The sequence below is a fragment of the Candoia aspera genome, chromosome 4 (genome assembly GCF_035149785.1).
Source record: "Candoia aspera isolate rCanAsp1 chromosome 4, rCanAsp1.hap2, whole genome shotgun sequence".
Classification (NCBI taxonomy): domain Eukaryota; kingdom Metazoa; phylum Chordata; class Lepidosauria; order Squamata; family Boidae; genus Candoia; species Candoia aspera.
Window position 1 is genome coordinate 25,324,339 of NC_086156.1, and position 14,511 is coordinate 25,338,849.

General features: G+C 39.3%; 1 protein-coding gene across 1 annotated transcript in view; it reads left to right on the forward strand.

Moving 5' to 3' along the window:
• COL1A2 (collagen type I alpha 2 chain) overlaps window positions 1–14,511 on the forward strand; it is a 49,574-nt gene that overhangs the window by 16,132 nt on the left and 18,931 nt on the right. The window contains exons 14-29 of the mRNA XM_063303647.1: window positions 174–227; window positions 1,837–1,935; window positions 2,226–2,270; window positions 2,379–2,477; window positions 3,744–3,797; window positions 3,905–4,012; window positions 4,942–4,995; window positions 5,140–5,238; window positions 5,782–5,835; window positions 6,261–6,359; window positions 7,615–7,668; window positions 8,587–8,640; window positions 8,729–8,782; window positions 9,875–9,928; window positions 12,232–12,276; window positions 13,178–13,276. Of these exons, the coding sequence (XP_063159717.1) occupies window positions 174–227; window positions 1,837–1,935; window positions 2,226–2,270; window positions 2,379–2,477; window positions 3,744–3,797; window positions 3,905–4,012; window positions 4,942–4,995; window positions 5,140–5,238; window positions 5,782–5,835; window positions 6,261–6,359; window positions 7,615–7,668; window positions 8,587–8,640; window positions 8,729–8,782; window positions 9,875–9,928; window positions 12,232–12,276; window positions 13,178–13,276 (1,125 nt within the window). The remainder of the gene's footprint in view (window positions 1–173; window positions 228–1,836; window positions 1,936–2,225; window positions 2,271–2,378; window positions 2,478–3,743; window positions 3,798–3,904; window positions 4,013–4,941; window positions 4,996–5,139; window positions 5,239–5,781; window positions 5,836–6,260; window positions 6,360–7,614; window positions 7,669–8,586; window positions 8,641–8,728; window positions 8,783–9,874; window positions 9,929–12,231; window positions 12,277–13,177; window positions 13,277–14,511) is intronic.

Here is a 14,511-nt window from a genome sequence, read left to right on the forward strand (position 1 = left end):
TTGTTCTTCTTGTGTTCATTGCTAGTGAATTTTCTTATTTCAGTATCCCCAAAGATGCATAAAGTGTATCATAGCCATTCCATTAAATGTGCCAGGCTTAATTCCTATTTACTCTAGATAAATTCTTCCAGCTGTAGATCTCTAACCATTTCTTTGTTCCTTTTATCTTGCAGGGTCCTATTGGTGCTGCTGGTCCTCCTGGATTCCCAGGTGCTCTTGGAGCCAAGGTATGAACATGCTTCAGAGCCAGGCAATAACTAGAAAAGCCTCCTCCTCTGGCATAGATGCTCAGATACCTAGTGGCACATCAAAAACAAACAACTTTCAAACAAAGCAATCTAACAACTATACAGTTTTGATGAAGAGAGAGGATTTCCAGCTACTAACATATGGAAAGGAAGTCTCTCTCAACTGTTAGTCCCATACTTGGGAAGAAAAGAGTTTTGATGAGCGTATCTCCATTTTTAAAGGATCTCTGGGGTAAAAAGCTTCTTTGGAGAGTAGATGTTTTAAACAGCACTAGTCTAGATAGTCTACTGGGTTGCTTCTGTATATAAAGCAACTTTGTCAGTCATCATAACAACATGGTAGCCATTTCAAACATCTAAAGGCTAATTCACTCCCCAGCTCTTGTAACTGCTTTCTTAGAGCTCCTTCTCCACTATTCTAGTAACTTATCTGTGATGGAATGCGAGGGTGACCTTGGGGAACAGAGGGAAGAGATGCTGCCCAGGGAACGATCAGAGAAAAGGAAAGGGAGTCTGAGAGAGGGTGACGGTCTGAAGAAGGAACTTAGGAAAGACCAATCTGAACACTCAAGCAATAAATAGGGAGGGCGGGAGATTTGTACTTTCAGACTTGAAAGATTCTGTTAATTCAGCTTTACAATAAAGTAGAATTAGTTCATCTAGTCATGCTTCCTCTCTGGTTTATCTGGAAGGGCTGACATTATCTTTGAAAATTGAAATTGCAGGTAAGGTGGGGTGAAATGAGATAGTTCATTTTCATAATTCCATCTCTTCTCCCCATTTCATAAAATAACAGCTGCATAAAATTCTGTTTGCTTTTCTGCCAGGTGTTATTACATTGTTATTGTATAGTTATTTACCTGTGCCTTTATTTCTATTTCTGTAGTACTTTAATAAGGCCCTTTTTGGAATGTAGTAGGTCTTATGACCCAAAGACAGATGTAAGGAAATAAATATGTTTTTAAAATGGTTGAGACTGGGATGTCATACACATGCCATTCTGTTTTCTAAACTACATGTTAAAATTACTAGTTAATTTTTCATCTCATTGAGATAAGTACAGTGTGATACTGCCACTGATACACTTTACTGACTGATAGATTTAAAGCAATTAAATGCTACCTACTCTCTTAATGGTTTTGGGTGGCTTACAAAGATTCAGTAAAAAGAGGCAAGAAAGGTATTAAGCACATGCTTAAACAGTAACATTAAAGGATCTGGGGAAATAAATATGTTTTAAGCCCTCTCTTAAACTGTAACAAGACTGCCTCAACTCTCGCAATAGTTTCTTCAACAGAAGGGCCCCACTAGGAAAAAAGCAGAAATTCTGCTGATGTTGGACAAATTCATGGTGAAACCTGCAAAAGGTGCCCCATTGAAAACACTGAGCATGGCACAGACTGTACAGGAATAGATAGCTTGGATTTAAGCCACATAAGGCTTTGTACATCAAACTGAGCACCTTGAATTGGACTTTAAAGTCAACAGTAGAGCAGTGCAGATAACTTGTAGTAAAATGAACTACACATACCTAATGTTGCCATCCTGTCCTTGGAAAATTGATCGGTGCCCAATCTCTTTCCAACAGGGTGAAGTCGGTTCTGCTGGTAACTTTGGCCCAAGTGGACCTGCTGGTCCTCGTGGTGAGATTGGAGTCCCTGGTGCTGCTGGACCTGTTGGCCCTGCTGTAAGTTTCACTGAGTCTCTGCCACTGATATTATAGAGCTGGCTGGGGAATTCTGGGAGTTGAGGTCCACACGTCTTAAAGTTGCTGAGGTTGAGAAACACTGTTAATAGAGCAACTTTCTCCAGCTTGATACACTTAAGATGTTTAGGAATACGACTCCAAAATTCCCAGCCAATATGAATTCTGGGGGTAGCTTCAGTTGAATAAGTTGCACCCAAGAACGTGAGCCTATGGCCATATATTTTTGTAAAAATTAATTGCATATATTTTGCTTTTTTTTTTCTTTTTAGGGTAACCCTGGTGCTAATGGCATTCCTGGTGCTAAAGGTGCTGCTGTACGTATGCATGTATTGTGATGAAGGCATTTCTTGTGGGGAAGATTACTCTTGGGATTGCAGAGATGACAATAGCATTGCAATGTGGATTTCTTTCTCTCTGGACAGGGTCTTCCTGGTGTGGCTGGTGCTCCTGGCCTGCCTGGTCCTCGTGGCATAGTTGGCGCATCTGGTCCTGCTGGCTCAGCTGGTGCAAGAGGACTTTCTGTAAGTTCTGGTGTCTCAGGTGCACTTTCCTTTTGTTTTTGCTGCTTTTTCAAAGCCTGCAGTGTCCAGTTTTAGTAATGAATGTTTTAGCTGGCTATTAGACTTACGTCAACTGTCTAAGCCTGCACCCATCTTCTGGCTAAAAGCTATTTAACTGGTGCACAATTGACAGGTTTGCAATATTATTAGTATTTAGCTAATGGTAAAACTGCTGTGACTGATAACTGTTCATCTGGATCTGGATTCAGTGTTAAAGGGAATTCATCCCTTCAAAAAGAAAAGTAAACAAAAAGGAGATTTGTTGAATCAGATCAAATCAAATCAATCACCCTACTAATGCTCCTACCCCTCCTTTTAGATCCTTTTAGATTCTTTTAGACTCTTGTTTTTTATATGTACTTTCTGTTTTATATCTTTTAGCTATGCATACTTTTTAAAAATAACTTTTATGCTTTTTAACTGACTGTACCCCACCCTCCTTATGCTGGTCTATGACCATAATAAAAGTTTGATTTCTTTTGGAGATTTGTTGAATTTAGAATTCATTAAGTTCAGGCACCATTCTTTCCAACTGTTTTGTGAAGGAGGCCCTTGTGGCTGTTTCTTCATGTCTGATTAGCCAGCATAGTCATGCTCATAGCTTACCATTTGATTATGCACAATTGTGGTATATATTGGAAACAGTCTACTATATGAGGTTATTGTGGCTTAATCCAGTGCTAAATGTATAAGGATCCTATTTTCCACCAAGTTTTCTACACATTAAATGTTAATTTTGAATCCATACTATAAGCTTATATGGGTATCATTAAATTCCGGGAAGTTTAAAGGAATCATGCAACCATGCTGTTCAGTCCTGGCTGAAGTCACATTTAAATTTGGCACATCTTAGCTAAATTATCTATTGTGCTATATATACAAGGTTTCTTATTTTTCCCCAACTCATCTCTTTCTTCCCATCTCTGAATAAGTACATTATCTAAGCCAGTTCTAAAATTCCCATAAACCATAAGGAAACATAATTTTGCTAAAATGAGTAGGTGAAAACAGGGAACAGTTTGTTTAAAGATGCCTACTTTGTCACACTCCCTTGAATATTAAGCAGTAATCCAAACTAGAATCAACTAGAATCAATGTATGGGTGAGCTTCTTAATACATGATTTTGAAACTTAGCTTTTGCTGTGACAGTTCTTCTTGAAGAATGTGTAGCTTAGAGAGAAACTATAAAGTATTCTTCTTTGACATTTGGTTCTGTTTGGTTCTAGGGTGAACCAGGTCCTCCTGGATCCAAGGGAGAGACTGGTAGCAAGGGCGAGCCTGTGAGTATTATAAAAATATGGAAGGCCTTTAATTTTCAGAGTAGCTTTTCACCCAGTAAAACCTCTTATCAAGCTTGTAACTCTTCTGCTCGCTTTACCACCCACAGGGTTCTGCTGGCCCAGCTGGTCCTGCTGGTCCACATGGTGAGGAAGGCAAAAAGGGTCCCTCTGGTGAGCCTGGCTCTGCTGGTCCACCCGGACCTTCAGGTTTAAGAGTAAGTCTCTTGCATACTGAAAAAATAAAATAAAAATATTTGGGAAATCCATAGGAAACATTCCGTAGTGTGAATCCTTCATGAAAAGCATATTCTCCAATCTCCTGGCATCTCCAGTTACAAAACTAGATAGCAGGTGATTGGAAAAACCTCCCAGAATTATGTAGTGGTTAAGGTGTAAGACATTTCTGCCAAGATCTAGGTTCAATTCCCCATCTGATAGTGAGGGTCACTGGATGATTTCTGTTAGATTGTACGCCAACCATCCACAGACTGTGATTGTAATGATGAAATGAGGGAAGACCTCCACATGTACACTGCTTTGCCCTGCTGGTTCTGAGCTAAAGGCACCAACAGACTAAAGCAGTTTTCTTCCTTTACATTTAAAATGTGTCTCTTTTACAAGCACATGTGATTGCTGGACTTAGCCCAACAAGATGCAGTGTTTGATATGTTTAGGCCCAGGTTTCTAATTGAAAGGTGCCAAATACAAAGGGAAAAAATAAGAATAAGAGCGTTGGAAGCAATATGCTGCAGTGTTAAATTCTTGTGAATATCACAGCACATTTGTTTTTACTTTTTAGCAGTCCTGTGCATGATCTCCAAGTCTTCTCAACTTTAGAAATGTATTATGTTATGATCTGCTTCTTTCTCAACCGACAACGGTTAGTCTCCTGAACTGATTCTGAGAAAAGAAGCAATTCACATGCACAAATAAAGAATGATAAAGAAGTAGTAGATCTACATTAAAGGCTAATATTACCTACTCGTGTTTATGTTGAAATCATATCTTCCATATTATGGATAAGTTCTGGTTCTTTAAATTTTGCTCTACTATAATCCATAAAGATACTGAAAGCAAGTCTTGGAAAGACCCTCACTTTTCAATTTTTTCCAGTTCTGATCAAAAGTTGTGCTTTCTTTCATAGGGTGTTCCTGGATCTCGTGGTCTCCCAGGATCTGATGGCAGAGCTGGTGGTATAGTAAGTTTTCTATTTTTTTTATTCACCATTTTAACCAGTTTTATAGCTTAGTCAAATAAACTCCCCTCTGCCCTATACCACAAAGTCAGGCAGTTGATCACCAGTATTGTGTCCTAATGTAAACCTAATATGTTTCCTTTGTAGGGCCTTGCTGGCAGTCGTGGTGCTACTGGTGCTGCTGGTGCTAAAGGTCCCGGTGGTGACTCAGGTCGCCCTGGTGAACCTGGTCTCATGGGTGCAAGAGTAAGTAAAGATGGATGATGTTGTGAAATCAATGAGTAGTTTTGGAGAGCAGCTGCATCCCGAATTTACATGGCCTTTTTGTTTTCTTAATGGCCAGTTTTAAAAACATAACATTTTGAAGAAAATGTGTTTATCATATCTAGTAAAGAGAGATGCTATTCAAGACTTTATTTGCCTTCCATACCAATGCTGTAAGGCAGGTTATTCCTATTCACATTTTAGAGATATGAAACTGAAGCTGCAAACTCATGTACATTACGTTGTCATCCTATGCTCTCTTCCCCAGCAGAAAGCCACATTGAACTGAAAAATGGGGACAGAGTTACTTTTAAATATATTTGCATAAGTTTTGGTGAATAAATCTAATTGAATTCAGTAGAGCATCTCTAGATAACATTCCTTTGATTAATACAGAACAGTGCATTTTATTATTTTTATGCCCGTATTTAAAAATTCATGTAGGGTGGAATTAAATCTCCCATTCCAGTTTTAAGTAACTCAGAAGACATATTAAGGCTAAATACTGTATCTGTGTGTTTTTAGGGTCTCCCAGGACATTCTGGAAGCCCAGGTCCTGCTGGAAAAGAAGGTCCTGCTGTAAGTATCCCACCCTTGTTCTGCAAAGATTGATCAATAGATAGGAGAGAGAGAGAGAGAGAGAGAGATTTTAAATACATTTATGCATTTCCTGGATAGCATTTATATTTTTATATTGATTTTCTGTAGCAGTTTGTAATTGTACTAAGCTTTAATATTTGAATCAGATTTTTCTGAGGTAGTTTAATATTTATTCATTCTTTCTAGTTACATAGATCCATTTCCCTGTAATTATGATGGGGGGGATTTGATTTTTTTTTTGTACCAAACTAATGAACAGTGCCATACAGACAGCCATGTAGGAAAGTGATTAGCTTGGAAATGTCCTTATGTCCATTAAAAGTATGTTGCTGTCAATGGAAGCACAATATTCAAGCAGTGGTACTATATTCCACAATACAAGTTATGAACTTTTCTTCCTGCAGGGTGCACCTGGACCTGATGGTCGCTCTGGCCCAAGTGGGCCAGCTGGTCCACGAGGCGAACCTGGAAACATTGGCTTCCCAGGACCAAAAGGTCCAAGTGTAAGTACAATAGAATGTTATGGTGTTGCCAAATAACAGAACAGCCATTTACATTGCTGCTCATAGCATCAATTTTATGGCATCCCATTTAATGGCATCTCAGCAGTGCATACCGGAATGATACTACCATAGTGCTAATGTGGAAGCAAAACATTTGTCTTACTTGTTACCACTTTGCTGATCCAAGATGACTTTGGATTTAGCTGGCAGCCCCCTTTGTGAAGTCCTCTACTATCCTTCGTCATTTTAATTCTTAACCAAAAGAATGGCTGGGCCTCCCTATGACTTCAGTTCTCAAGGAATTTATTTTCAGCTTAGTGCTTATTTTAATTATAAATCACTTATTGTTTTTAACTGGTGGTGGGTTTCTATTATATGTTCTTTCTCTTTTTTTCTTTTTTGGGGTGTCTGTGATGTTTAATTTTTTTTTCTTCCAATGCTTGGATACAGCAATTGGGTGGGTACGAAATTTATTTCTGTTCATTTCTTCCATGGGGTTAGTGAATATGTCACCTAAATCTTGCCTGGGTATGAATAAACATATCCAGTGCCATTGAACTGGAAGAAAATGGCGGATATGTTTGGTTAAATGCATCCACAGCAGTGAACTAATGATAAGGTATCAGGTCAAAGCCACAGTGGAATAAACTGCTTAGTAGGGCTATAGAACTATAAAATACTCCTCCAAATGCCTTTGGAAGCATTTGAGACAACATCTATCTCCCCTGGATAAATGTAACAGCTGGTTAGAGGGGTGATGATGATTTGTTGCTTCTCTCTCAATTCTGCATTTATGTGATCTTGAACATATACTGTGCATATCCATTTTATGTAGTTTTTTTAACTGGGAGGAGGTTCCTTGGGCAAGATGCCTGAAAGTGTAGCTCAGGTTGTTTGTGTGTGTGTGTGTGTTGGGGGGGAGCTCATCATTTTGGCAATTGTTTGCTTTCCAATGAAAGTATATGCAGGCTTCATGAGTTGCTGTTTGTCCTCTTTATCAGAACTCCTAATGTGGTTTCTTAGTCTGGGAATGGGTGAGCCAAGAGGTAGCAACCTTAAACAGGAGAAGCTGCAGATCCAGGAGGTCCATCATGATAGGCCCTCTGCTAGAGCAGGAATCTCAAGAGATGCCCATCTGGGCCAGCCATAGACACAATATGGAAATGTAGAAGACTGGAGCTACTGAAAATACTGTGTAGAGAGCTGTTATTGATTTTAATACAGTAACTTATTTAAATGTATCATATTTTACCAGGGTGAGCCTGGCAAAGCTGGTGACAGAGGCAGCGTCGGTCTGGCTGGCCCACGGGTAAGTGAGATTAATTTATACCCTTCCTTGATACCCTTCCTTTTGTAAGGGAAACATGACCTATGTAGGCTTGCCAATATTTAAGAGTCTGCAAGTTAGTGTGAATAATTTAACTACCACAATTGGGACTGGAATTTCAGTTGCTAAGCAAAGCGGTTGTTAAGCAAATAAGACCCAATTTTACGACCTTTTTGTGACAGTCATTAAGCGAATCGCCGCAAGTGTTAAGCGAATCATGCAGTTCCGCATTGATTTTGCTTGCCAGAAGACTGCTGGGAAGGTCAAAAATGGTGATCAGATTACCATGGGATGCTGCGACAGTTGTAAGTGTGAGGACTGGTTGTAAATCGGTTTTTTCAGCACCGTCCTAAGTCTAAACTGTCACTAAACAAATTGTTGTTAAGCGAGGACTACCTGTAAAACTGAAAAGGGCTGCTGTTTTTATAGGTTCTCTGGCAGTAGTCAGAAGCTAATATTCTGAACGATCATTACATGAAATGGAAACAAATATGCTCTAAGACATCAGATATTTGGATGATCAGCTTTAGCTTACTGTATGAAATTCAAATTTTCCATTGCCATATGGTTAACTTCCTTTTAAAAAAGCTCTCCAACCCAATATTTTGGGGGGAGCAATCTACACTTACAGAACAGATCTATACGCAGATGTATTTTAAGACACACATGGCAGACATTAACCTTTTATAGTACTAATGCTAAAAGTCTGTGTATCAGATCTAATGTTGAGAGAGTTCCATATTCATTAAAAGTAAAGTTTCCTTCAAGTTGAACTCAGCTCCTGGTAATTTCAGAGACACATCCATGGAAATAATTAAGTAAACAAACAAACAAACAAACATGGTATATATTTTAGAATCAGATTGTCCACACTATGACTAACAAGCTTTGTTGTTCTAGGGTGGTCCTGGTCCTGATGGACACAATGGACCTCAAGGTCCACCTGGTCTCACTGTAAGTACAAGATCAACCCCTGTTAACCTTTGATGCTTCATTGCCAATGACTGATTTCTCATCATTTCAATTTAATTACTTATTTTAGGGTGGTGCAGGTGCAAAAGGTGAAACCGGTCCAGCTGGTGCTCCTGGCTTCCAAGTAAGTGAAGATGCCTTTTACCCAACATTGCCTTCCTTGATCTTTAATGTTAAAATGGAATATGGACTGTTCAGATGCTACTAAATATCTCAAAAACCCTTGGTGACTGATGGACAAGCATTTATCCTACCAAGTAAAATCTAGAATTCTTAGTAAGGGTGCTGACAAGGAAAGTAATGAAAGGAAGGGGAAAAACTCTTTGCTGGACCAGAGTTGCTAGTTAGGTTATATCTTGCAAAGTGTGCTTATTAAAAATGGGTGTACATAGAATTCAAATCACTTAGCTTCAGTGGCTCAAAGATGATCAGGTTATAAGAATTGGAGACACTGTACTTTATGACAGTAGATACATTCAGATATGTTTGTCATGTAGGGCTCTGCAGGGCCTCCAGTTCAGTTCAGAAGAGGGGTTTTGCAACATACAGGAGTGTGAACACAACCCTGGTCATCAGCTCATTAAAGAAATTAGATCTGCTTGGCAAGTTGCAGACAGGTGCTATGTTCACATTCCTAGGCATTTTGAAGCACCTGTTTCAAGTCAGATCTGAAATATTGCATCACCCTATGTTCACCATATGCAGGCTTAGTTTGATACAGAATCAGCAAGCATGTGTTCAGTGTAAATATGTTTAAGTACAAAGGGATGCAGGTAATGTGAACTGAGTGTTTTTTAAAGAAAATTTTAAGGTGGTCTTCCAAAGCCTACAAAGGAGTTTTTAGCAACTTGCTCCCCTCTAGTGTTGGACTACAACTCCTATCAGCACCTATCAACATATCCAGTGGCCAAGGATGCCTGGGATGGGGCCACATCATGGTGGGACCCAGGATGGGAAAATCAGTCACAGAGAAACTGAGCTATCACATACAGTGATTACTTTCATGTAGATCTAATGCCAAACAGGCAAGTTTTAGAATGGAGGCATTGGTTTCCTATTCAAAACTCAAGAATAAATTAGACTGAATAGAGCACAGTGATAGGGTCAGATGAAGGTATTTGTTTTATTGCATGACCTGTGGGTTCCCTTGTTTACAGCACCTAAACAAATTACATGGGATTGTTTTTCCTTCATCTGTTCATTTATTTTCCCGTAGGGCCTTCCTGGTCCCTCTGGCCCACTTGGTGAACCTGGAAAACCAGGTGATAGGGTAAGTACCAAAGCAGTTCAGATTGTCAGATTAGCGGTTCTTGGTTTAATCAAGAAAGATTCTACTTAGATGCATCACAACTTTTAACATGCGTTGGACAAACTGCAGATTGGGTTTGTTAATTTAATCTTCCCAAGTCTGGTGCCCTCCAAGTATCTTTCTTTCTTTCTTTCTTTCTTATTTATTTATTTATTTATTTATTTTCTATCCCACCTTTATTATTTTTATAAATAACTCAAGGTGGCGAACATACCTAATACTCCTTCCTCCTCCTATTTTCCCCACAAGATCAGCCCTGTGAGGTGACTTGGGCGGAGAGAGTGACTGGCCCAAGGTCACCCAGCCAACTTTCATGCCTAAGGCAGGACTAGAACTCACAGACTCCCAGTTTCTAGCCCAGCACCTTAACCACTAGACCAAACTGGGGATTATCTTCCATAATACCCAGTTCCTGGAGCCATTGGGAAAGGCTGAGTTAAGGAATTATAGACAAAATGAAGCATGAGGTAGTGATTCTGTCTCCTGGGAAGACACACTTCATGATGTGCCTGAGGCCTGGTCTAGCCATGAATCTTCTATTTCCCTGCTGTAATCAGAGGACACTAAAATCAGTGAGGATAGCATGCAGGTGAATGCTTCCCTCAGCTTCATTTGAAATTCCCCTATCTCATATTGTAGGGAAATGAAGGTGCTTTCATGTACCTGCTTGCTCATCTTCTGGCGAAGCGAAGAAACAAACTTCCTGCTTGCTTATGTTCTGTGAATATGTTTAGTAACTGAAAACAAACATTCAAATTAGAAAAGTGGCTATTAAAACACTTAGAAAAGTGGCTATTAAAACAAATCAACTGGCTTAGTTTATTTTGTTTTCTTGTAAGTATACAGCCTTCAACAAGTGACTTATGTATTGGCCACCAGCCTGTATTTATCTCCAGAGTTTTCCTTTTTCCTTCCTTTTAATCTACACTTTAAAATAAAGCCCCCTGGGTCCTTGTATTCCTTAAACCTGGTGACTTCACTGATTTGTCCATGTAATTTTCATGGCAACAATACAAAAATGGTTTGCCATTGCAGACTTCTAGGATCTTTTTCCACTTCTCAATACTGGGATTTCCTGCCGGAAAATCCAAGTGCTAATCCTAACCAGCACTACTTAGCTTTTCAAGATCAGCCAAGGTCAACAAGTGCTGCCACCTTCTTGAGCTTAAATCTCACAGCAACCCTGAAAAGTAAGTCAGTCTGACCCAACATCATTCAAGACCTTAAAGGAATTTGAATCTTTCATCATACACTTGACATTCTTCTACCTAGCACATCTTCCTCAACTTCCAGCTATAGGACAATTAAAATTCCTAGAATTCCCAAACAACATGGCATTTGGCCACATTGAGAATTCTGGGAATTGTAGTCCTAATACATCTAGAGGGCACCAGGTTAGAGAATACTGTTCAACAACTACACTACACAATTGTCATATTCTGCCATAAAGTCAAACAGCATCTTCTTGGATCATGACAACTTCTGAGTGAAAGGGGAAAGGTCCCCTGTGCAAGCACCGAGTCATGCCTGGCCCTTTGGGGGGATGCCGCTTTTGAGACATTTTCTTGACAGACTATAGCAGGGTGGTTTGCCATTGCCTTCCCCAGCAAGCTGGGTACTCATTTTACCAACCTCAGAAGATGAGAACTTCTACAGAGTTAGAAAAAAGTGAATATGGTTCCCTGCCATCAGTAGCAAGCAGCTTTTTAGTGGCCAAGGCCTGAATTTAACATTTGGAGGTGATTCAAGGGGCACTAAGTTGATTGGGATGCATTGCAAATACAGGCAAAAGTGGCTTTGCAGGGGGAATTTGAGAGTTCTTCTGTGTTTGTTTTCCAAATGCCATATGCCTATTTTAGACCTAATGTTACAGTTCTCATATGTTACCCATCTCAGAATGTTAGCAGGCTGTGCTGTCAATTTTCAGCAATCATAGCCAGACCGCAGAAAGGAGACTCAAGGGCTGCCTATGCCATTTGGAAAGCCAATGTCTTTCCCCCACCCCACCCTGCGCAGACTTGCTCTGAACTACACAGTGCATGTTAGTGAACTATAACAAACACTCTGGCAGAAATGCAGAAAGGTATAATCTGGTTTTACTTCCTTCAGTGGCCTCATTGTCTTTCTTTTGTTCAGAATAGCTGTTGCCTTTTATCTTCCTGGATGAAAATATCCTTAGATCTCAGAATGTCGTGTGAATTCTGAAACAGTGATAAGAAAATCCTTTTAAAGAATGGCTTAACAAATCTTTCTTTTGTCCCTAGGGTGCTCCTGGTGACTTTGGTCTCCCTGGCTCTGCTGGCCTAAGAGTAAGTATATACTTTTCTATATTTTACTATATTTTTCCTGTTATATTTGAAAAATAATAGAATATAGTACTATACTAGCATTATACTATAATATGAGAGAGAGTGTGTGCGTGTATAAGTTTCTTATGTTGTAGAAATCAATATTTTGTTGTCTTCCTATATAGGAAAATAGATCTATCATATAATTAGATTTTTCTGAACATCCACTTAACTGTAATCATATTCTAAAGATTCTTACAGAGTAATATAAATATTGAGATACTATTGCTATTGTTGTATTATTTACTGTTATTTATAAGCTTAGTGTGTAATGGACACTGAGTAGGACCCAGAACAAATTACCACTGTAAATAAGTAAGCTGCAACTATGTCCAGATTTGGTCGTGTTTTCATTAAACGCTTTGAAATAGTTATGACCAACTCTAATCCCACTGATAACGCATGTACACACAGAGACAGCATGTACAATGCTTTAGGTTTGCATAGTAATAGGTCACATTGGAGGAATTAGAGTGTGAACTGACCAGGCAATAAATCTAGACACCTGCTGGTCTGTTAAGCAAAATCGGTAGTGAATCCCACTGAACTAATGGAACTTTATTTCTGAGTCAATCAGAATTTCTAAAAAAGTAAATTGTAGAATTGCTGGAAATCGTTATGTATCAAATCTGAATAAATCTTCCGGGCTTACTAAAGTGCCCTCCCTCCCAATCTCTAGTTTAAGCTCAACATACCTTTAGATGGACACATTTAAACCTAAACCATCTTAAGTATAAAGATGTCAATCTGTATGAACCAACAAGTATAATATATGCAGCTTACAACCCCTTTCCGGTTTCTACATAAATGAGATTGAGGCATCTGGACTCCAATTCACTTTATGCCAATCTGCTTCCTTCAGGGTGAACGTGGCGCACCAGGTGAAAGCGGTGCTGCTGGTCCTTCAGGCCCTATGGGAAGCCGTGGCCCATCTGGTGCACCAGGGCCTGATGGTAATAAGGTAAGGCAGAAGGAAGGGTTGCTATTTTTCATGAATCCAGAAGAGGGCAGTGTGAACTTCTTGCGGGAAGAATTCAGTTGGATGCAGATAGCAACAACATCCACATTATTTGTAAAGCACCAGATCTTCAGTGTGAAAATGACAGATTTCAGCACACCTTCTGTAAAGTTTTGCAGTGTGCAGAATATGCAAGTGGGAAACATCAAACAATTAATTAGATGCTAAAGCAATACAGCTCAGGTCTTTTTCGCTTGGGCTTTAGTACTTTTGGTTAGAAGTGGACTTTTAAAATATTATACATGTAACCTAGAGAGTGCCTTCTATGTTAAACAGTTTGTGCGCATTGGACTTTGGAAAGTCACATTTCATTTTTGCTTAAATGACACCTTGTATTGAAACAAAATGTATTATGTAACAGTGGTGAACTGCTCTTTGATAAAGGGGACTTGGAAACCTTGTTCTGCACCAGCTGATCTACACAAAAAGGTGTCATCTTGAGATGACACCTTTTCCTTCAGGGGTACCGAGGAGGAAGAAAAGGAAAATGCAAAGTGTCACTAGCTTTACATGAAGGGGACATTTTCACTAATGGTCTACTATATTTCCTTCAAAAATTATATGCCTGCTTGGCTGAATTTGAGCAGGGAGAGGAAGACTCAACCTGCCCCTACTGTAAAAGGATCTTATACTGCAGATTTCTGTAATCTGCTATTTTTCTCATCTATTCTGGATTAGACGCAGACCACTCTGGAATGAAGGACAATGTGAAACTAATCCAATTTTTCTATCAGAGATCCACTGACATAAGTATAAATGCATAGTTAAGATGTATTCATCTACTTCTGAGTGCTTGAAGAATGCAGGATAAAAATGCCCTCTAACCTATGGCACCTGGTTGATGATGATGATGATGATGATGATGATGATGATGATGATGGGCCCCAATAAATCCACTGCAGATTATGGACCATAATCTACCATGCTGTTCCAGTGCAGGTTGATAAGACAGATGTTTTTTGACTTTCTAGTCTAGGGCTGAGAGACAGTGACTGGCCCAGAGTCACCTAACTGGCTTCTGGATCCTAGTCCAGCATCTTAACCATTACATCACACTGGCTCTTTTTTTTTAAACACCCAGCAGAATTTCTTAATACTGTTTTTCTTGCAAAAGTAACAAATAGGTGAAAGTAGCAGAGAAACCTTGCCTAGTTTTCTTTTGAGTCCTTAAATCTTTA